The 21,661-nt window shown below is 50.8% G+C and overlaps 2 protein-coding genes across 4 annotated transcripts; both read left to right on the top strand.

The window, feature by feature from the left end:
- The first annotated feature begins 2,893 nt into the window (after window positions 1-2,893).
- Window positions 2,894-15,325, top strand: SPCS2 (signal peptidase complex subunit 2). Its single transcript, XM_082076351.1, has 5 exons — window positions 2,894-2,978; window positions 10,586-10,669; window positions 11,046-11,210; window positions 13,030-13,160; window positions 14,566-15,325. Exons 1-5 carry the CDS (start codon window positions 2,940-2,942, stop codon window positions 14,750-14,752), a joined length of 606 nt encoding a protein of 201 aa, XP_081932477.1. The 5' UTR covers window positions 2,894-2,939; the 3' UTR covers window positions 14,753-15,325.
- A 98-nt stretch (window positions 15,326-15,423) lies between these two features.
- On the top strand, window positions 15,424-20,045 carry NEU3 (neuraminidase 3). 3 transcript variants are annotated; one of them, XM_082057454.1, is made up of 4 exons: window positions 15,424-15,473; window positions 17,729-17,772; window positions 17,901-18,140; window positions 18,563-20,045. In XM_082057454.1, exons 2-4 carry the CDS (start codon window positions 17,746-17,748, stop codon window positions 19,490-19,492), a joined length of 1,197 nt encoding a protein of 398 aa, XP_081913580.1. In that variant the 5' UTR covers window positions 15,424-15,473; window positions 17,729-17,745; the 3' UTR covers window positions 19,493-20,045. The 3 variants fall into 3 exon arrangements, with proteins under 3 accessions (XP_081913580.1, XP_081913581.1, XP_081913582.1); XM_082057455.1 differs by having other exon boundaries at window positions 15,429-15,473; window positions 17,904-18,140; XM_082057456.1 differs by having other exon boundaries at window positions 15,433-15,473; window positions 17,988-18,140.
- Window positions 20,046-21,661: the final 1,616 nt, after the last annotated feature.

Genomic DNA, 21,661 nt, shown 5'->3' with positions numbered 1-21,661 from the left:
AACACCCTCACACACCCCACATACACCTGCACCCATGCATACCCCACACAAACACCCACGGAGACGCTCACACACCTCACAGACACCTACACTAACACCTTCACACACCCCACACACACCCATGTATCCCTACATAAACATCCTGACACCCCACAAACACCCTCACATACCACACGAACACCCACAAACATGTATCCCCACACCCACGTACCCCCACATACACCCTCACACACACCCACATCCATTTACCCTGACATGACCACCCTCGCACACCCCATATACAACCACAATTATGCACACCCCTCACAAACACCCTCACACACCCCAAATACACCCACAATGATGCACAGCCCCCACAGACACGCACACAAATACCCTCACACACCCCACATACACCCAAACCCATGTACGCCCAAACACACACATACATCCTCACACACCTCACATACATCCACACCCATGGACTCCCTCACAAATACCCTCACACACCCCACAGACACCCACAATGATACACGACCCCTACAAACACCTTCACACCTCCCACAGACACACCCACCCACACCCCACACAAACACCCACATATACCCTCACACACCCCACGCACCCCCACACGAACACCCTCACACACCCCACAGACACCCACACCCACATACCCCCACAAACACCCTCATACACACCCACAATGATGCATAACCCACACAAACACCCACCTCACACCCCACAGACATCCACACGAACACCCTCACACACCCCACAGACACCCACACCCCTGTATCCCCACACAAACACCCTAAGAGGGACAGGAGTTGGACTGGATGATCCTTGTGGGTCCCTTCCAGCTCAGGACATTCCATGATTTATGATTTAGCACAAGAGTGGTTGTTCGGTGTTTCACTAACTAACAAACTACTAAGACCCTTCTCCAAGGAATTTATTTCTGTAAGTATAAGCAGCTTCTGTAAGGGATGCAGAACAGCTCAGTAGCAAAATATGAAGAAAAGGGTTTGGTTTTAAGTCACTGGAATGTGATTGTCTGACATGTTGATGTATCTAAACTACATTAGTCACATCCAGGCGGAGACAAGTCTGTATCCATAAGCACACACAGATACACATTTTGACATTATATTTCAATGCTGTGACCTAACAGGGAAAATTTTAACGGTCTGCAACTACTAATATACATCAGCACTTGCTAATGGGGGTTCTGTTTTAAGTTTAGTAAGGTACTAACCAGTTAATTCACCCTATTGTAGAGCTTTGCTATGAGCACTAAGATCTCATTGTGTTTAACCTTGAAGGCGACAGTGAGATGATTTCCCACAGCAGATCTGGGAATCCGCTTACCGACCTTACCAAAACAATCACGAGTTAATTTAAAACTTCATGGATTTCCCTCTCTAGACAGGCTCTGACTCTTTGGTACAGCTCTGCAGAAGATTAAAACTTGAGGCAAGCTAATCCAAAATAGACGGAATCTGTAAGAAAGAAAACATGTGAGACCCACCAGTATAACGGCTGTTGAGAAACATCATGTTTTTTGTGTTTGTATACACTGCATTTCTGTAAAGACAGTAAAGCCATCTCTGTTCAAATGTTTCAGGCCATAAATGACTGTGAAAATTTACCCTGAATCTTCAGTTCTAGGTAATTTAGATACATTTTTTTTTCTCTTCTCCTTTGGTAAAGTCCCTTTCCCAAAACCATTAGTTATTAACTTGATTTTATCTTTATCCTTTCTATAAACAGCAGCCCACATTTGCCCTGCTTTGAAAGGCATGTCATAAACTGTGTGTTTACGGTCTGACACTAGAAATGTTGGACCTATTTCACACCTTCAGATTTAAATTTAAAACTTTTCACATTAGCTTAAAAGAAAGAATAACCCCACGTACACCCACAATGATGCACATCCCCCACAAACACCCTCACACAGCCCAAATATACCCATCCTCACCCCACACAGACACCCACAAACACCCTCACACACCCCCCAGACACCCACAAACACCCTCACACACCACACAAACACCCTCATACACCCCACAGACACCCACAAACACCCTCACACACCACACAAACACCCTCACACACCCCACAGACACCCACAAACACCCTCACACACCAAACACCCTCACACACCCCCCAGACACCCACAAACACCCTCAGACACCACACAAACACCCTCATACACCCCACAGACACCCACAAACACCCTCACACACCACACAAACACCCTCATACACCCCACAGACACCCACAAACACCCTCACACAGACCGAATATACCCAGTCTTCACCCCACACAAACACCCTCACACATTCCAAATACACTCACCCTCACCACACACAGACACCCACAAACACCCTCACACCCCACAGACACCCTCATACACCCCACACAGGCACCCACAAACACCCTCACACACCCCAAATACACCCACGTATCCCCACACAAACACCCACGGACACCCCCACACACCTCACTCGCACACACATACACCCCGCACACCCACCCACGACACCCCCCACACCCCAAATCCTCACACAAACCCCCACACACACCCCCCCTCAACGACCATAGAGTTCACGGTCCTCCACGGCCCAGAGGGGCCCAACACGGGTTTCCCCCTCACCCTCCCCGGCCCCCAGGCTGAAGCAGCCCGGCCGGGCAGTGCTGCCCGCCCCTCACCCCACAGCCCGGGGGTCTCCCCAGCCGCTCTCCCGTCCCCGCACCACAGACACCTCCTCCTCCTCCTCCCCTCCGCGCCGCCCCATCGCCATAGCAACACCGAACGCAGGGGGGGGACGGACGAACTACATCTCCCAGCGTGCACCGCGGCGGGGAGGGCGGGGTGGCGGCTTTTCCCGCCCGCCCGCTCCCGGCCAATCAGGAGCGAACAGGTCGCCCGGCGGCGGGGGCGGAGGGCGGAGGACAAGATGGCGGCCAAAGGCGGCAGGAGCGGGCTGCTCGATAAGGTACCGCGGGCCCCCCGGAGGGATTCCCCTTCCTGGAGGCACCGTCAACCGTCTCAGAGGTGTCCGTAGAGCTGGGCTAAGCTGCAGCCACCCCGAGTTTGAGCGCCGGTCACCACAACGCCTCGCTGAGGGGCATCTCCTGCCTCAGGCGTGGGGCTGTGAGGGGAGGGCGAGACGGGGGTCGGGCTCTGCTCCCAAGGAACAAGCGACAGGACGAGGGGAAGCGGCTTCGAGTTGCACCAGGGGAGGTTGAGGTTGGATATTACTGAAAAATTCTTCACAGAAAGGGTTGTGAAGCAACTGGAACAGGCTGCCCAGTGCAGTGGTGGAGCCACTGTGCTGCCATCAGAGACCTGGACAGGCTGAGAGTTGGGTGGGGAAAATTTAATGAAATAGAACAAGGGCAAGTGTAGAGTCTTGGATCTGGGCAGGAACAACCCCAGGTTCCAGTGTAAGTTGGGGAATGACCTGTTGGAGAGCAGTGTAGGGGAAAGGGACCTGGGGGTCCTGGGGACAGCAGGGTGACCATGAGCCAGCACTGGGCCCTTGTGGCCAGGAAGCCAATGGTACCTGGGGTGGGTTAGAAGGGGGTGGTCAGTAGGTCAGAGAGGTTCTCCTGCCCCTCTGCTCTGCCCTAGGGAGACCACACCTGGAATATTGTGTCCAGTTGTGGCCCCTGAGTTCCAGCAGGACAGGGAACTGCTGGAGAGAGTCCAGCGCAGCCACCAAGATGCTGAAGGGAGTGGAGCATCTCCCGTGTGAGGAAAGGCTGAGGGAGCTGGGGCTCTGGAGCTGGACAAGAGGACACTGAGGGGGGACTCATTCATGGGGATCAATATGGAAAGGGTGAGTGTCAGGAGGATGGAGCCAGGCTCTTCTCGGTGACAACCAATGGTAGAACAAGGGGCAATGGGTACAAACTAGAACACAGGAGGTTCCATTTAAATATGAAAAGAAACTTGTTCCTGGTGAAGGTGCCAGAGCCTGGCCCAGGCTGCCCAGGGAGGTTGTGGAGTCTCCTTCTGTGCAGACATTCCAACCCGCCTGGACACCTTCCTGTGTAACCTCATCTGGGTGTTCCTGCTCCATGGGGGGATTGCACTGGATGAGCTTTCGAGGTCCCTTCCAATCCCTGACATTCTGTGATTCTCTGACACCTTTAAAAGGTGTTTAGATTAGGTTCTCAGGGACATGGTTTAATGTCAGAGTTAGGTTCCGGTGGACTTCACAGTCCTGAGGGTCTTTTGCAACCAAAATGATTCTGTTCTATGGCAGAGGTGTCAGGTGGAGCCCGGTCGCATCTCACCATTTTAAAGGAGCATTTTTGTAAAGTGACTGTCACCTCGGGTCAGTTTTAAGTGGTCAAGTGTTTGTGGCGCAGCTCTTCACAATATTGGGCAATCTGGGAGTTGAAACTAAAGTCTTGGAGGCATTTTTCTCCATGAGATGGAATTACTTGTGTCTGTATTTCTGGTTGCAAAAGGGTGTGTTCAGAGGGGTGTGTTTGGCATCTTTCACAGAACTTCAAAATACATGTGGCTGCAATTGTAATCACTGTGATTTTCATTTATATATATATTTTTTTTTTTTCATAATGTCTAAAGAGTATTGTTTTCTTGCATCTGTTTGAGATTAAATTATCCTTACTATCCCAAATAATTTGATTTTTTTTTTTTTTAGAACTGTAGAGTGAGTTGTTGAGCGAGTGCTTTAGGGGAACCTGTCCTGTTGAAGTATTTCTGGCTGCCTTCTGCAAATATGCTGAGCTTTCAGTTTTGAAATGACAGCACTTTGTGGTTAAACATTGAGAGTTCTGCTCTCGAGGTGTTCCTGCTCCTCCTGCCATGTTCGGTGGGTGCTGAGGGGTCGTTATTTCGGAATTAAAAGGAGTTTTCGGTGAGCGAAATAAGCTGTTGGTGCAGAAGCTGAATCCTTTAGTGAGAAACCTTTTTCTTCCAGGCTTCTACCTGAAGTACATACACGCACTTGATAATGTTCTATTTTCTTTTCCCTCTGTCTGTATGCTGATCATCATGTCTTCATTTCCTCCCCCAGATGACTTAAATGAAATTGGGTCATTTATGTGAAATGGGGTGTATGGATTGCTGAAGTATCATCTGGAGAATTGTGGTCTTAAGTCCATAATTTGCTAAAATATTTGTTAAACAGGAAAAAAAAGGGTTATCACTGGGGCTTTAATGTCTTAGGATGGGTTGCTTGTTCAGTGTATCTTTTTGTACTGAACTAGTAAATTAAATCAGGGTGAGTTTAGGGAGATTTGTGTTCTAACTGTCCCGTTTTTTGTCCTTCTCATGTTCTTTAAGCATTGGTGATAATCAGACAGCTGCTCCTGACCTCTCCCCACTTAACCAGGACACCCCTGAATTCCCAGTGCTGTGCAGCAGCAGCCGCCGTCCCCCAAACATGTCGAGATTTCACCCCTTGAGCGCAACACTAAATTGTTAACCACACTCTGCTGCTAATAGAGTGAAACCTTCAAAGGTTTCGCAAACTCCAGGACTAAAACCACTTCCTGAACATAACTGCTGCAACTGCCTTCCGCTCTTGTGCCCCAGAAGTTGCTCTTTGGGACCAGGGGATGTTGGTTGTGAGTGCACTCGGGTAACACTGGTATTTTGGGGAGTGTGAGGTCCAGAATTCCTTCCTCTGAGGCAGAGTTTGTTGGAGCTCATAGCGGCCGCGCTGACTCGCTGGAGTTCGCTACAACTCTTCAAGAGGAAGAGGAGAGAACCAATGTGCAGCGAGATGGCCCTGAGTTCTGCCCCTTGCAAATCCCGCTGCTGCCGGGCTTGAGCTGTACAACGTCACAGTTATTTTAGAATTTTGGGAGGGGCAGAGACCTGTGGTGTGTGCTGTGAGGGAGTCAATGTGCTTCATCTGCCGAGGCTCCTCCAGCCTTGCTCGGCTGCAGCGTCACGTGTCCCTGTTTGAAAAGCTTCTGATTTTAGGATTTAGGAACAGGAGGTTACGTTCTTTTCATCCTTATAATAAAAAACACAGACTAGATGTGGAAATATTCCTCTTGAAGAGTATATATAGTTGACAGCAGAGTTTCTCTTGCAGTAGCAACAAATATTTTTTTGTATGGCTTGACTATTTATGTTTGCAATGCCCAAAGTGCGCCATGAACTTCAAAGCAATATTCAAAGAGACAAGAAGATCTTCCAGGCTAAAATTGGATGTGATGTAAATGCGTCAATGGTAGCGGCGGAAGGAATAAGTTAAGTTTGTGGCTTGCCTTCCAAGATGCGAACGCCTTGAAATTTCTCCTGTAGGATTTTTCTTTGACTCCTGCTTATGAAAGAGCTTTGTGAAGAGATTTAAATGAAGACGATGGCTTGATAAACGAGCCTTGCGAGCGCTCGGATAATGAGATGTCTCCTGTGGAAGCAAACACTTGTTTTTCTGTCCCTTCTTTTGGAGTTAATGGCACAACATTCCACTGCTGCCATCCAGTTGCAGACAGCATCTTCACTTGGATGTGAACAGCTGGGGCCTGTGTGTGCTTCTAGTGTCTGATCTGTTTTGCAGCTTCCTGGTATTGCATTTCTGATTTTTATTCTTTGTTTTTAAGTAGGAGAACCACTGGCTGTATTTCAGCCTTTGCTCTGAAGCCCTGTTCTTACACAGGTACGCTTTCAGGTACCAAATCCACTTCCTAGCTGCAGAACACCGTATTTACTTCCCATTCATAGTATAGGATGTGTTCAGGACAAGTATGTTAACCTGTCATTTGGTTTTTAAAATGCAGGAGTCAAATCACATGCAAACTAAAAAACTGCTTTGAGCTAGTTGGGTTTTTTTTCCTCCATTGGGGTTTAACTCTGAGCTTTTCCTTTGAAGCCTTTAGAGCTCACACCCAAAGTGCTGAAAATTAATAACTGGTTGAAAAATACCATCTACTGGCCAGAGGAACAGGGATCATTGAATCATGGAATGGTTTGGGTTGGAAGGGACCTTCCCAGCTCCCCCAGTGTCACCCCTGCCATGAGCAGGGACATCTTCACCAGCTCAGGGTGCTCAGAGCCCCGTCCAGCCTGGCCTGGGATGTCTCCAGGGATGGTTCATCCACCACCTCTCTGGCCAACCTGGGCCAGGCTCTCACCACCCTCAGCACAAACAATTTTTTCCTCATGTCCAACCTGAATCTCCCCTTGTTTAGTTTTAAACCATCACCCTTGTCCTATGGCAACAGGCCCTGCTCAAAATCTGTCCCCATCTTTCTTAAGGGCACCTTTAAAGGCCGCACTAAGGTCTCCCCGGAGCTTCTCTTCTCCAGCTGAACACCCCAGCTCTCTCAGCCTGTCCTCCCAGCAGAGCTGTTCCAGCCTCGCATCATTTCTGTGGCTCCTCTGGCCCCTTTCCAGCAGGTCCATGTGTGTCCTGTGCTGAGGACCCCAAAGCTGCAGGTGGAGTCTCACCAACATTTGTATCTGCCGGGTTCCAGAGGACACCAGTGCAGTGTCACCTTCCTTCCCCACCCCCGCAGAAAAAACAGGGCTGTTTTGCAGAGCCAAGACCCAGGGACACTTTCCCCTCTGTTTTGGGGTAAACACTTGGTAGTCAAGGCCAAATTTCCGTCTCTCTTCCAAGTTGGCCATCGATCAAAGGTTTTACCCACCGTTGCACTGGTTTATAGACATCAGTGTATAGACGTCTATACGTTTCTGTGCTTCATGGATGTTAATTGTTTTCTTTGAGCGCTTTCTTCTGCTCCTTCTTCCACGGCATTGATGCTCTGGGTACCAGTGCACCGTCCCAGCCTCTCCCAGCCCTTTGGTCCTGCACATCAGCCTGGAAGGAAAGAAGTAGCAGCAGGTGCTGTACCCTGTTAGAGAAATAACCTCAGGGGAACATCATGACCAAGGTAACAGGAGGGCTGAAGCTTTTCCCTAGGCTGAAATCCCAAACTGCAGGTGTGTCAAGTTGCGCCAGGGGAGGTTGAGGTTGGATCTGGGGAACAATTTCTTCCCCAAAGGGCTGTGGGCATTGGAACAGGCTGCCCAGCGCAGTGCTGGAGTCACCATCCCTGGAGGGGTTGAACAGACAGAGATGAGGTTCTCAGGGACATGGGGCAGTGCCAGGGGTGGGGGAACAGTTGGACTTGATGATCTTGAGGGTCTTTTCCAACCAAAATGATTCTGTGTCGCCATTACAAGATCCCCTCTGGCATGAACCGCCCTGGGATTATCAAACCATTACAGTCCTGAAGCAGAACAGCCTCAGTCAAACGGAAGCCCGAACAAGAACTGGAAAGCCGCTAATTGCTTTGGGCAGTTTTTTTCCCCAGCAACAGCTTTATTAAAAGAAAAAAAAGTTACATGTGCTTTACATCTCCCCCTGAAAGTGCTGGTTCTATTAGAGATCGGTACCAGTTGTATATCTCTGATGTTATCTGGCAATTCCAGAATCAGGAGGTTTGGGACAGAGAACAAGAAGCGATGATTCAGTTCTGGCTCTGTCACGGATTTCCTGGATATACATTATTACAGTAGCGTCTCACAGACATTATTATGGCAACGCCTCGACTCATTTTACATCCAGATTTTCCCCCCTCTGCAAATCCCTTCTGCAAGTGAAGTGTTACCAATTCTGTGTTTCCAGGGTTCCTGTAAAATAGCTTTAAAATCTTTAGGGTTTTTTATTTTTTAAAAGAACTGAGGCTTTAGTTTCATTTATATCTTGATACCTGTGCTTTTCTGATTGGTATTTTCCAACTATTCTGTCTTCAAATATATCTAGAAAGCTGTTGGTTTTATTTGGGAGGAGAAGTTTTAGCACAAACCTCGATTCCATCCCCTCAGGCTTTAGGAGTTAAAAACATACATAATAAGATTGACAATGAGATTGTGCTTTAATACCAGGTAAAAAATGCAGTTGCCAGTAGCAAAATCTCCAATGTTAAATATTTAATCATAAAATATATCACTTGAGTGATATCTTCTCAAGTATCTCTGGATTCTTGCTCTAATTTAGGAACAAGCTGGAGAACGCCATCATGTTTTATACTAAGGGTTGTCTTGGTTTAGCCCTGGAAATGTGGAAAACTTACTCAAAATATTTGCTGGGGTCTGGTTTTCACTTCTTCAAAATGATTCGTTTAGTGGCTTATGGAAGAAGAAAATCACAAGTGTACTCAAAGGCAGATCTGGTCTGTCCTGCAGCGGTTTCTCGTGGTATTAAAAACTTCTCATTCACTTTGTTCTTTATTATTTGTAAAAAGCAGCAGGGGGAAGGGTTGAGCAGCTATAAATATTGAGCTTTTTCAGGGATTTTTATCGAGAACAAAACTAAGCTTTGCCAGCTGAATCAGGAGTACAAAAAATAACAGAATATTTCCATTTCTGAGCTCAGCGTTCAGCTTTTGGCATATCCAGTAGCGAATCTACCTGTGCTGCGTCTTGTATGTGTTTTACCAATCAATATTTTTAATCTTTAAAATATCAGGATTTTTCTAGTTCTTGATACTTTAATCTACAAAAAAGTAGCTACATAAAATATTTTGTACCTTACACTAATGTGAGAGTTCTTTTCAATTTTCTATGACTTTTAAATGCTTCTGGCTGTTGCTTTTGCCCTTTGTAAAACGGTCCCTGCATGTGCACGTACAGTGATGCTTATTGTGCCCCTAATAATTCATATTTACGGAGCCTGAAGGAGAATTGGGATTTTCCCTGCGTGAGCGCGGAGCGAGTAAATCAGGTTTTACCTCTTATTTTAAAATTATTTCATTCCTGCCAGAGAAGGGAAATGAGCTCTTGTGACAGGTAGATAATAAATCCAACTTGTGAGTGTCAGGAGCGGGGAAATAATACACATGACGTTGAGAATTTTATCTAATGGCAGCTAAAAATTGGAGCTCAGCTTGCTCAACTGTTTGAAATAATCAATGTTTTAAAATACACAGGGCTCAATCTCGTGTCTGTGGCTAAAAGAAATAGCGTCGCCAACAAATAATATCATTCAGAGGAAAATTAACCCCTTTGGAAAGCTGAGGCGTATCTGAGATTCGTTATTGATGAAGGATTTGCTTTTGAGGAAAAATCTGAATATCGAAGAGTGAATATAAATCTGAATATAGAAAAGTCTTTTGGTTTCATTCTAGAGGATGGTCTCACCGAAACTTCATTACTTGTTCGTGCCTTTATTTTCTCATGTTGCCGGTGCCTTGAAATCTTCCTGCTCTCATTAACCCTCCAAAATTCAATTTGTAACAGTTTGGCTGAAAACCTTGATTATATTCAAAGGCAAGAATTAAATCATAAGTGATGCTTTCTGTGGATGGCAGCGGGAGCAGCAAACGCAGAACAAAATTAGAGTAAAACTGATGTAAAAGTCACTTCAATAAATATTTCCAGTACTCATTACAAGATGTATAAGCTTAAATTCGCAAGAAAAATGGGGGTTTTGGCACAATAAAGCTGCATATCAGGCCTCGGATTCCGTCTCTGGTCAGGTTTTCCCGAACAGTTTGACGTTTTTTGGGTTGTTTCCTGTCTTTGTGCTCACGACAGGGAAAAAAGCATATTAAAACAAAAGACTAACCTGTGCTAAATTCTCTTAACACCGTTTGCTTTCCGTTGCAGTGGAAGATCGACGACAAACCAGTCAAAATCGACAAGTGGGACGGTTCAGCTGTCAAAAATTCCTTGGATGATTCTGCTAAAAAAGTACGTTCTGCAGCCGTTGATTCCTCCCTATTGGGAAACGCTTTGTTTCCTTTTTAAAGGAAACATTTCATTTAAAAAATCTGTCAAATATTTGGTTTGATTGTAAAGAAGCTGTAACGGTTGAACTCAATCTTAAAGGTTTTTTTCCAACCAAAATGATTTTATGATTCTCTCTCTAGCGATTCCCACGGCTAAAGCAGAGGTTGGGCTTTTCATCATCAATTATTGTCATGTGTGATGCAGACATTAGTTCTTTATAAAGTTTTTCTCACTTTACCAGTATAATTAAGGTTATTTTATCAAAATATTATCCAGGAGTGGTTTGTAAAATGTCCGAAAACCCCCAAATAAACCCATCTGCATGTTTCTCCTGCAGGTTCTCCTGGAAAAGTACAAATACGTTGAAAATTTCCGTTTGATCGATGGCCGCCTCATCATCTGCACAATCTCCTGTCTCTTCGCCATCGTGGCTCTGATTTGGGATTATCTGCACCCCTTCCCCGAGTCCAAACCCGTGCTCGCCTTTTGTGTCGTATCATATCCTTTACAAATATTTGGGTTTACACCAAAAAGGTTTTATTTTCCTCGCACAAAACCCTTCTCTGTATTCCCATTTTCAGGCCTGCGGGTATTTTACTTCCCGTGATGTGGAGATCAGCTGATAATTAAGTAGTTTTCATGCAAGGATAAAAGAAATAAATCAGCTGATCTGCTCTTGAGGTGATTTCCCAGATCTCAGACTCCTCCGCTTTGGGGTGTTCATCTCAAACTGAAGATCAGCCCTTGAAAGCTTTAGGGGTTTTTTTTTTGTGCGTTTCAGTTATTATTTTAATTTTGCCTTTAGCATAATTACAGAGACGTCTGTTCTTTCCTAATATGACAGCTCAGGTACTGAGAGTGACGAGTAAAACACATAACTCTTCATCACAGACACCCATGAAGTTTTTACAACCTAAATATCATTGATAGTTGAGCGGAGCTTTCCAAGAGCTGCTCCCAGGCCGAATTTTGAGGGTGATTTTGATGGTACTGGGAGCCTGGAAACTTGTTGCTGGCCTGGGAGTCATTGTACCAGTCACAGCCGCGTGGGCAATGATTTTATTATTCCAGGCTACAGTTTTTCTGGTTGGTTTTCAGCACAAATGTTGAGATAATTTGTCTTGCAGCACTACAAATTATATCATTTCCAAAATAATCACAGAATCCCAGAATGTCAGGGATTGGAAGGGTCCTGGAAAGCTCATCCAGTGCAATCCCCCCATGGAGCAGGAACACCCAGATGAGGTTACACAGGAAGGTGTCCAGGCGGGTTGGAATGTCTGCACAGAAGGAGACTCCACAACCTCCCTGGGCAGCCTGGGCCAGGCTCTGACACCCTCACCAGGAACAAGTTTCTCCTCAGATTTAAGTGGAACCTCCTGTGTTCCAGTTTGAACCCATTGCCCCTTGTCCTATCATTGGTTGTCACCAAGAAGAGCCTGGCTCCATCCTCCTGACACTCACCCTTTAGATATCTGTAAACATTGATGAGTCCCCCCTCAGTCTCCTCTTGTCCAGCTCCAGAGCCCCAGCTCCCTCAGCCTTTCCTCACACGGGAGATGCTCCACTCCCTTCAGCATCTTGGTGGCTGCGCTGGACTCTCTCCAGCAGTTCCCTGTCCTGCTGGAACTCAGGGGCCACAACTGGACACAATATTCCAGGTGTGGTCTCCCCAGGGCAGAGCAGAGGGGCAGGAGAACCTCTCTGACCTACTGACCACCCCCTTCTCATCCACCCCAGGTACCACTGGCTTCCTGGCCACAAGGGCCCAGTGCTGGCTCATGGTCACCCTGCTGTCCCCAGGACCCCCAGGTCCCTTTCCCCTACACTGCTCTCTAATAGGTCATTCCCCAACTTGTACTAGAACCTGGGGTTAAAATAAGCAAGATGAATTGCTTGATCTGTGCTTAGGAGGAACACGCAGCGATGAATTCTGTGGCTCGTTTGGTCTCGTGTTTTTCCCACTACCTTCCAACAGCTGTTGCACCAAAAATTTAGCAAAATCATGAAAAACGGGATTTTATTGTGATTTCTGCTTTATTTTATGCTTTCACAAACGAATATTCCGTGGCTGTCGTGTAGGGAGTTGTTGTTTTCCCCGCGGCGTCCGGGCATCAATTGACGCTCTTGTGCGACAGCAAAGGCTTAATAATTGTTATTTGGTTATAATTTAATTTCTCAAGCTCATGAGGCATCGGCCAAACATCCTCTTTGGAATTATAACAGCGTGAGAGGTGGTTAAATGAGCAATTTCTCTGCCTAATTTCTAGTTCAGATTATTAATACAACTTCTTAGTTTCCTTAACTTTTCTTGCACATATTTTGTGATGATGGGAATCCTGACTATCTATACCTCATATAAAGAAAAGAGTATTTTCCTCGTAGCCCACAGAAAAGACCCAGCGGGGATGGACCCCGATGACGTTTGGCAACTTTCCTCCAGTCTCAAACGGTATCGATTCACAAAAAAACCCTGATTTTTAGGCTCATTCCTAAAGAAAAGAGGGGAAAATATCGATGTTTCTGCAATTTTTGCGGCTTCCTGGGCAACTCGTGATTAATATTCGCCATGAGAAATTATTACTTATAATTAATGGCGATCCGTGACGGGCTCGTCTGCACCATTTCCTCCCGTATTACTGTGTAGAATCCCCCTAAATGTTTTCCTTTTATTTTTCTACCTCTAAACTTGTTTTCACTCCCTCAAAATCGCCATCCCGATCTAGAAACGGAAGCAGAGCCGAGTGATTTCCTGCCGCGAACGTTCACGTTTCGCTTCTCTTTAAATGTGGGGCGGGGATTAAGCACAAAGAGTATAAAAATCTTTAGTTAAATTATAATTAACGCCTGCATGTTGCAGCTGCTGGTGTCTATGTGGGAACCTCCACTCTCAGGGGCTTTCCCCTTAATTTGAGGATTCCTCACCAGCTTTATGTTAAGCCAGGCTTAAATTCTGCTCTGAAATCTCTCTGCAGTTCCTCACCAGTTTGACGTTAAGCCAGACTTAAATCCTGCTCTGAAATCTCTCTGCCGTTTCTCACCAGCTTTACATTAAGTCAAGCTTAAATCCTGCTCTGAAATCTCTCTGCCATTCCTCACCAGCTTTACATTAAGCCAAGCTTAAATCCTGCTCTGAAATCTCTCTGCCATTCCTCCCAGCTTTACATTACAGAATCACCGAATGTTAGGGATTGGAAGAGACCTGGAAAGATAAGCCAAGCTTAAATCCTGCTCTGAAATCTCTCTGCTGTTCCTCACCAGCTTTACATTAAGCCAGGCTTAAATCCTGCTCTGAAATGTCTCTACTATTCCTTAGCAGCTTTACATTAAGCCAGGCTTTCTCTCTGACATTCCTTACCAGCTTTACATTAAGCCAGGCTTTCTCTCTGCCACTCCTCACCAGCTTTACATTAAGCCAGGCTTTCTCTCTGCCATTCCTTACCAGCTTTACATTAAGCCAGGCTTAAATCCTGCTCTGAAATCTCTCTGGTGTTCCTCACCAGCTTTACATTAAGCCAGGCTTAAATCCTGCTCTGAAATCTCTCTGCCATTCCTCACCAGCTTTACATTAAGCCAGGCTTTCTCTCTGCCACTCCTCACCAGCTTTACATTAAGCCAGGCTTTTTCTCTGCCACTCCTCACCAGCTTTATTAAGCCAAGCTTAAATCCTGCTCTAAAATCTTTCTGCCATTCTTCACCAGCTTTACATTAAGCCAGGCTTAAATCCTGCTCTGAAGTCTCTCTGCCATTCCTCACCAGCCCTACATTACAGAACCACAGAACGTTAGGCATCGGAAGGCACCTCGAAAGATAAGCCAGGCTTAAACCCCGCTCTGAAATCTCTCTGCCCTTCGCAGGTTTGACGACAAGTACACCCTGAAGCTGACGTTCATCAGCGGGAAAACCAAACAGCAGAGGGAAGCCGAGTTCACCAAATCCATCGCCAAATTCTTCGACGCCAACGGGACGCTGGTCATGGAGGCGTACGAACCCGAGGTGTCCAAGCTCCACGACACTCTGGCCCTGGAGAAGAAAATCAAATGATCCCCAACCCCGCAAACGCGCTCAATTCCCCCCAATAAAGTCAAAACGGCTAAAAAAGCGAACGGTCGCCTCTAGTTTTGTCCTGAAATCCTAGCGCCTTGTGGATAAAGCGGGATTTTTAAGCTTAGATCGTGGATTTTCAGCAGCTTTTCTGCTTCTGCCACCCCTTGCGTGGAGGATTTGGGGACACTTGGGAGGGGACACTTGTCACCGATGCTCCCCCCGAATCCTCCTTTTTTACTTCTCAGTGTGGGGTGTTGATAATTCGCATTTCACCCTCGTTTTTCCCCTTTCCGTTAGGAATTCAGGACAAAATCCTTCTGTAAAACAACCGTCCGCTTGCAAACACGGTTTTTCTTTATTTTTGTATTTATCTAATAATGGTTAAGGGATTGTTTTATATAAGAAAACCTTTTGGCGGGGGGAGATAAATATGCTACTTCTGTACGTCCGGCTTATCTATAAGGTGAAAAACAATGCAAGCGAAGGGCTTTTCCCCGCTGCGAAAATGGCATTTTCTAATCAAATTAATAAAATATCTTTGTTTTTTTTCAATAAAAGGGAAGAACAGACGTTGAACGTGTCCTGCGGTTTCTCTGGGGTGTTTGCGGGCTCAGGGCGGGGGGCGGATCCTCGTTAAACCGCCTCCCCCCCCGCAGGAAGGGGCGGGATGGGGCGGAGCGGGGCGGACCTGGAGCGGCGGAGCCGGCTGGAGCGGGGGGTGCGCGGGGAAACGGGGGGAAATTGGGGTACGGGGCGGGGTGGGAAGGGATGGGAATTGGGGGGGGTCAGGGGAAGGGGGTGCGGGAGGGTCTGAGCATGGCGGGGGTTCGATGCGTGCGGGGAGTCGGGTTGTGGGGGTGCAAGAGGTTTTGGGGCGCGGGGGGGTCGGTGAGTACTCGGGGTATGGGGGTGCGGGAGGTTTTGGGGCACGGGGGGTCGGTGAGTACTCGGGGTATGGGGGTGCGGGAGGTTTTGGGGCGCGGGGGGGTCGGTGAGTACTTGGGGTGCGGGAGGTTTTGGGGCATGGGGGGGTCGGTGAGTACTCGGGGTATGGGGGTGCGGGAGGTTTTGGGGCGCGGGGGGGTCGGTGAGTACTTGGAGTTGGGGTATGGGGGTGCGGGAGGTTTTGGGGCACGGGGGGGTCGGTGAGTACTTGGGGTATGGGGGTGCGGGAGGTTTTGGGGCGCAGGGGGGTCGGTGAGTACTTGGGGTGCGGGAGGTTTTGGGGCATGGAGGGGGTCGGTGAGTACTTGGGGTATGGGGGTGCGGAAGGTTTTGGGGCGCGGGGGGGTCAGTGAGTACTTGGAGTTGGGGTATGGGGGTGCGGGAGGTTTTGGGGCATGGGGGGGGTCGGTGAGTACTTGGGGTATGGGGGTGCGGGAGGTTTTGGGGCACGGGGGGGTCGGTGAGTACTCGGGGTATGGGGGTGCGGGAGGTTTTGGGGCGCGGGGGGGTTCGTGAGTACTCGGGGTATGGGGGTGCGGGAGGTTTTGGGGCACGGGGGGGTCGGTGCGTGCAGGGAGTTGCACTATGGGGGTGCAAGGAGGGATTGTGGTGGGGGGGGTCGGTGCGTGCAGGGGTGTAGGGGAGTCGGGTTGTGGGGGTGCAAGAGCTTTTGGGGCACGGGGGGGGTCAGTGAGTGCCTGGAGTTGGGTTATGGGGGTTCAGGGGGGGGTTGGGCATGGGGGGGGCATCGGTGTGTTCAGGGAGTCAGGTTTTGGGGGTACAGGAGGTTTTTGGGCATGGGGGGATACAGGGGGGTCGGTGTGTGCAGGGAGTCGGGTTTTGGGGGTGCAAGGAGGGTTAGGGCATGGGGGGGCATTGGTGAGTGCATGGAGTCGGGTTTTGGGGGTGCAGGAGGTTTTTGGGCATGGGGAGGTATGGGGTAGTCGGTGCATGCCAGGAATTGGGCTATGGGGGTGCAAGGGGGTCTGGGTTTTTGGGGTGGCGGGGTGGGTCGATGTATGCAGGGTATGGGGGTGCTGGAGGTTTTTGGACATGGGAGGGCACGGGGGGGTTGGTGTGTGCAGGGAGTTGGGATTTGGGGGTGCAGGGGGGGTTCAAGCATGGTGGGGTATGGGGGCATCAGTGTGTGCAGGGAGTCGGGTTGGGGGGGTGTAGGAGGTTTTGGGGCACAGGGGGGGTCAGTGCATGCAGGGAGTGGGGCTATGGGGGTGCAGGGCTGGGGGATGGGGGCTTTGGGCATGGGGGGGTCACGGAGGAGGTTGGTGAATGCAGGAGCGTAGGGGAATCAGACTGGGGGCTTGCGGGGGGGGACATAGAGGAGTCAGACTATGGGGGTGCAGGGGGAGGTACAAGGGGGTCCGGGCATAATGGGGGGTTCAGTGCCTGCAGGGTGTAGAGGGGGTACAGGCCATGGGGGCTGCAGGGGGGAAGGGGGTTGCATGGGGAATGGGGGTGCATGGGGGGGATTTGGGCATTGGGGGTGCATGGGGGGGATTGGGGCCTGGGGGGTGCATTGGGAGTGGGGGGTGCATGGGGAGGAGTGCAGGAGGGGATTTGGGCATTGGGGGTGCATGGGGAATAGGGGTGCATGGGGGGATCGGGACCTGGGGGGTGCATGGGGAGGAGTGCAGGAGGGAATTTGGGCATTGGGGGTGTATGGGGGGGATGCATGGGGACATTGGGGGTGCATGGAGAATAGGGGTGCATGGGGGGATCGGGACCTGGGGGGTGCACTGGGAGTGGGGGGTGCACGGGGAGGAGTGCAGGAGGGAATTTGGGCATGGGGGGTGTATGGGGGGGATGCATGGGGACATTGGGGGTGCATGGGGAATGGGGGTGCATGGCCAGGGGGACTCTGGGCTGGGGACACTGGGGGTGTTAAAGCTGGGGGGAGATGGGGGTCCCGGGCAGTGCAGAGCCCTTGGGAACAGCCCGGGGGGGGATGTGGGGTGACGCCTGTGAGGGGTTCCGCTCTCACCCCCCACCCCCCCATTCCACCCCGCTCAGGCCCCAGCAAGGCCACCATGTCCCAGCCTGTCCCCTACCTGAAGGTGAGTCCCCATCCGTACCCGCACCCTGGGGGACATGGGGCCACCCTACCTGCACCCTGGGGGACATGGGGCCACCCCTCTTTTACCAGAATTTAACCCTTTACCCTCCGCCCGTGCCACCCTGCCAGCAGTGGGGGGATGGCCGAGAGACCCCCCCATCCCTATTACCGCCGGGATCTCTGATCTGCTTCCTCCGCGAGACGCTGTTCCGGCAGGAAAATGGGGTCACCTACCGCATCCCGGCTCTGCTCTACGTGCCCCCCACCGCCACCTTCCTGGCCTTTGCCGAGAAACGCTCCTCGGCCAGGGACGAGGACGCCAAGTTCCTGGTGCTGCGCCGGGGCTGCCGGGACGGCTCCTCGGTCAAGGTAAAAATACAACTGGGCTGGAGGAACGAACTGCGACCTCCATCCCCGAGAGTGATGCTGGGGGGTTTGGGGTTCGGTGACACACAGAGACTTTGGGGACAGACTTTAGAGCAGGGCCTGTTGCCATAGGACAAGGGTGATGGTTTGAAACTAAAGGAGGGAGATTCAGGCTGGATATGAGGAATTGTTGGCCCTGAGGGTGGTGAGAGCCTGGCCCAGGTTGGCCAGAGAGGTGGTGGATGAACCATCCCTGGAGACATCCCAGGCCAGGCTGGACGGGGCTCTGAGCAACCTGAGCTGGTGAAGATGTCCCTGCTCATGGCAGGGGGGGCACTGGGGGAGCTGGGACGGTCCCTTCAACCCGAACCATTCTATGATTCCATGACACTGGTTGCTGAGCCCGTTCTCCTCCTCGCCGCCAGTGGGGTCCGCTGGAGGAGCTGTCGGCGCTGGTGCTGCCCGGCCGCCGCACCATGAACCCCTGTCCCCTTTACGACGCGACGAGCGGCGTCATCTTCCTCTTCTGCATCTGCGTGGAGCGGGGCAAGACGGAGCGGCGCCAAATCTGGCGGGGCTGCAGCGCCGCCCGCCTCTGCTATTCCAGCAGCGCCGACGGCGGCCGCGCCTGGACCGCGCTGCGGGACGTGACGGACCAAGCCATCGGCGGCGACCTGGCCCGCTGGGCCACCTTCGCCGTGGGGCCGGGCCACGGCGTCCAGCTGGGCTCGGGGCGCCTGGTGGTGCCGGCGTACGCCTACTACGTGCACCGGCGCTTGTGCGGGGCCGTGCCGCTGCCGTGCTGCACCCGCCAGCACGCCCTGGTCTTCTACAGCGACGACGGCGGGCGCAGCTGGCACAAGGGCGACCTGGTGGCCGGCGGCGAAACGGGCGAGTGCCAAGTGGCTGAGATAATGCGGGACGATGCCCGGCGGCCCGTGCTCTACTGCAACGCCCGGGCGGCGCGGGGCTGCCGGGCCGTGGCGTTCAGCACCGACCGCGGGACGCGCTTCGGGCGCTCGGCGCGCTGCAAAGAGCTGGGGGAGCCGCCGCGGGGGTGCCAGGGCAGCGTGGTGAGCTTCCCCGCGCCCGCTGGGGACACCCCCACGTGGTTACTGTACTCCCATCCCACCGACCGGCGCCGCCGCAGCGATTTGGGCGTCTATCTCAACCCCTCGCCGCTGGACGGGGCGGGATGGAGGTGCCTGCGGGTGCTGCGCCCGGGGCCGGCGGGTTATTCCGACCTGGCCGTCTGTCCCGGTGGCCATTTCGGCTGCTTGTTCGAGTGCGGCGAGCGCAGCGCCTGCGAGGAAATCACCTTCTGCCTCTTCGCCCTGGGCGAGCAGAACCTCTAAGCTTTTTAAAATGGACCGATTTTAAACGGGGGTCACTCCCGATTTACCAGCAGCCGGTGGCGCCCGCACCTCACCGGGGGCCTTTGCGATGCGCAACAGGCTCAGCATCACTTAGGTTTTATCTAATTAGCGCTTTGCTTTTTAATCACCCAACAGATAGAGATGGTGTCCTGGGCAGAGTGAAGAATATGCTGACACAGCACCCGAAATTCCACTGCTTTGCCAAAAATTGGTGGCAGCAAAAAAGGAAAAGGTGCCACCGAGAGCAGCCGGTCCCCTGTGGGAAAGTACCGGAAAGTGGTGGTTTAGTTAAAAATACCAGTGATTTCTGTCTCCCCGCCACATGGCAGAGAATCTGCTTTTTTACCCCTTTTTTATCCTGTTTTTGGATTCAGGCCGAGTTTTGCCCCTTATTCTCATGGGGAAAATCACTCGAATCTTGAGGGTTTTTTAATTCTGCTCCGTAGGGGACAGGTTGTGGCATCCCAAGAGTGACAGTGACCACACGTCCCCGTGCGGCTGCCAAATAAAGTTGTCCCCAAAATGGGTGGAATCCAGGCAATATTGGGAGCATCGTCACCTCCCGCTCCCTCCCATCTCGACATTTTGATCACCTGGAAGAGAAGAAACCTCCCTCAAGATCCTGGGGTTACAGGAGTGTTTTTGGGGGGTGTCATTCGTGGGATGGACGTCTTACCAGTAGCGCTGGGGACAACCAAAATGTCCCTGCTGGGTCTTGTGGGCAAAGCAGAAGTGGTTTAGTGGGACATGGGATGTAGCTGAGTGATGGGGACGTGGGACATGGGGTGATGGGGATTTGGGGCATGGCTGAGTGATGGAGATGTGGGACACAGCTCAGTGATGGGGACTTGGGACATGGGGTGATGGGGATTTGGGGCATGGCTGAGTGATGGAGATGTGGGACACAGCTCAGTGATGGGGACATGGGACATGGGGTGATGGGGATTTGGGGCATGGCTGAGTGATGGAGATGTGGGACACAGCTCAGTGATGGGGACATGGGATGTGGCTCAGTGATGGGGACATGGGACATGGGGTGATGGGGATTTGGGGCATGGCTGAGTGATGGAGATGTGGGACACAGCTCAGTGATGGGGACATGCAACATGTAATGATGGAGATGGAGGACAGCTGAGTGATGGAGATGTGGGACATGGCTGAGTGATGGGGACGTGACATGGGATGGGGGGGACGTGGGGCACAGATGATTGATGGGACCATGGGACATGGTCGAGTGATAGGACATGGAGTGATGGGAGAAAAGGACACGGTTGAGTGACAGGGACATGGTTGAGTGATGGGGATGTGGGCCATGGAATAATGGGGAAAAAGGACATGGTTGAGTGACAGGGACATGATTGAGTGACAGGCACCATGGGACATGGAATGATGGGGAAGAAGGACATGGTTGAGTGATGGGGACATGGGAGATGGTTGAGTGATAGGGACACAAGACACAGCTAGGTGATGGAACGTGGTACCCCGACCCAAGCATGAAGGATCTCAGAGTAATGTCCTCCCCAAGCCCTGTACCCCTTGTGTCCTTGCACCTGTCATGTCCTTGAGTCCGTCATGTCCTTGGCTCATCGTGTCTTTGCGCCCATTGTGTCCTCGTACCTATTGTGTCCTTGCACCCATCATTTCCTTGGTTCATCATGTCATTACACCTATCATGTCCTTGTGTCCATCATGTCTTTGGCTCATTGTGTCCTTGCACCCGTCATGTCCTTGTACCCATCGTGTCCTTGCACCCATCATGTCCTTGTGCTCATCATGTCCTTGTACCCATCATGTCCTTGACTCATCGTGTCCTTGCACCCATCATGTCCTTGTGCTCATCATGTCGTTGTACCCATCATGTCCTTGACTCATTGTGTCCTTGCACCCATCATGTCCTTGTGTCCATCATGTCCTTGGCTCATTGTGTCCTTGCACCCATTGTGTGCTTGTACCCATCATGTCCTTGCATCCATCATGTCCTTGCAGCTGTAATGTCCTTACATCCATCATGTCCTTGCATCCATCATGTCCTTGCAGCTGTCATGTCCTTGCATCCATCATGTTCTTGGACCTGTCATGTCCTTGTACCCATCATGTCCTTGCACCCCTCATGTCCTTGGTTTATCATGTCCTTGCACCCATCATGTC

The sequence above is a fragment of the Streptopelia decaocto genome (genome assembly GCF_964273445.1).
Source record: "Streptopelia decaocto genome assembly, chromosome: 1".
Classification (NCBI taxonomy): domain Eukaryota; kingdom Metazoa; phylum Chordata; class Aves; order Columbiformes; family Columbidae; genus Streptopelia; species Streptopelia decaocto.
This window is presented reverse-complemented; position numbering and strand designations above follow the sequence as displayed.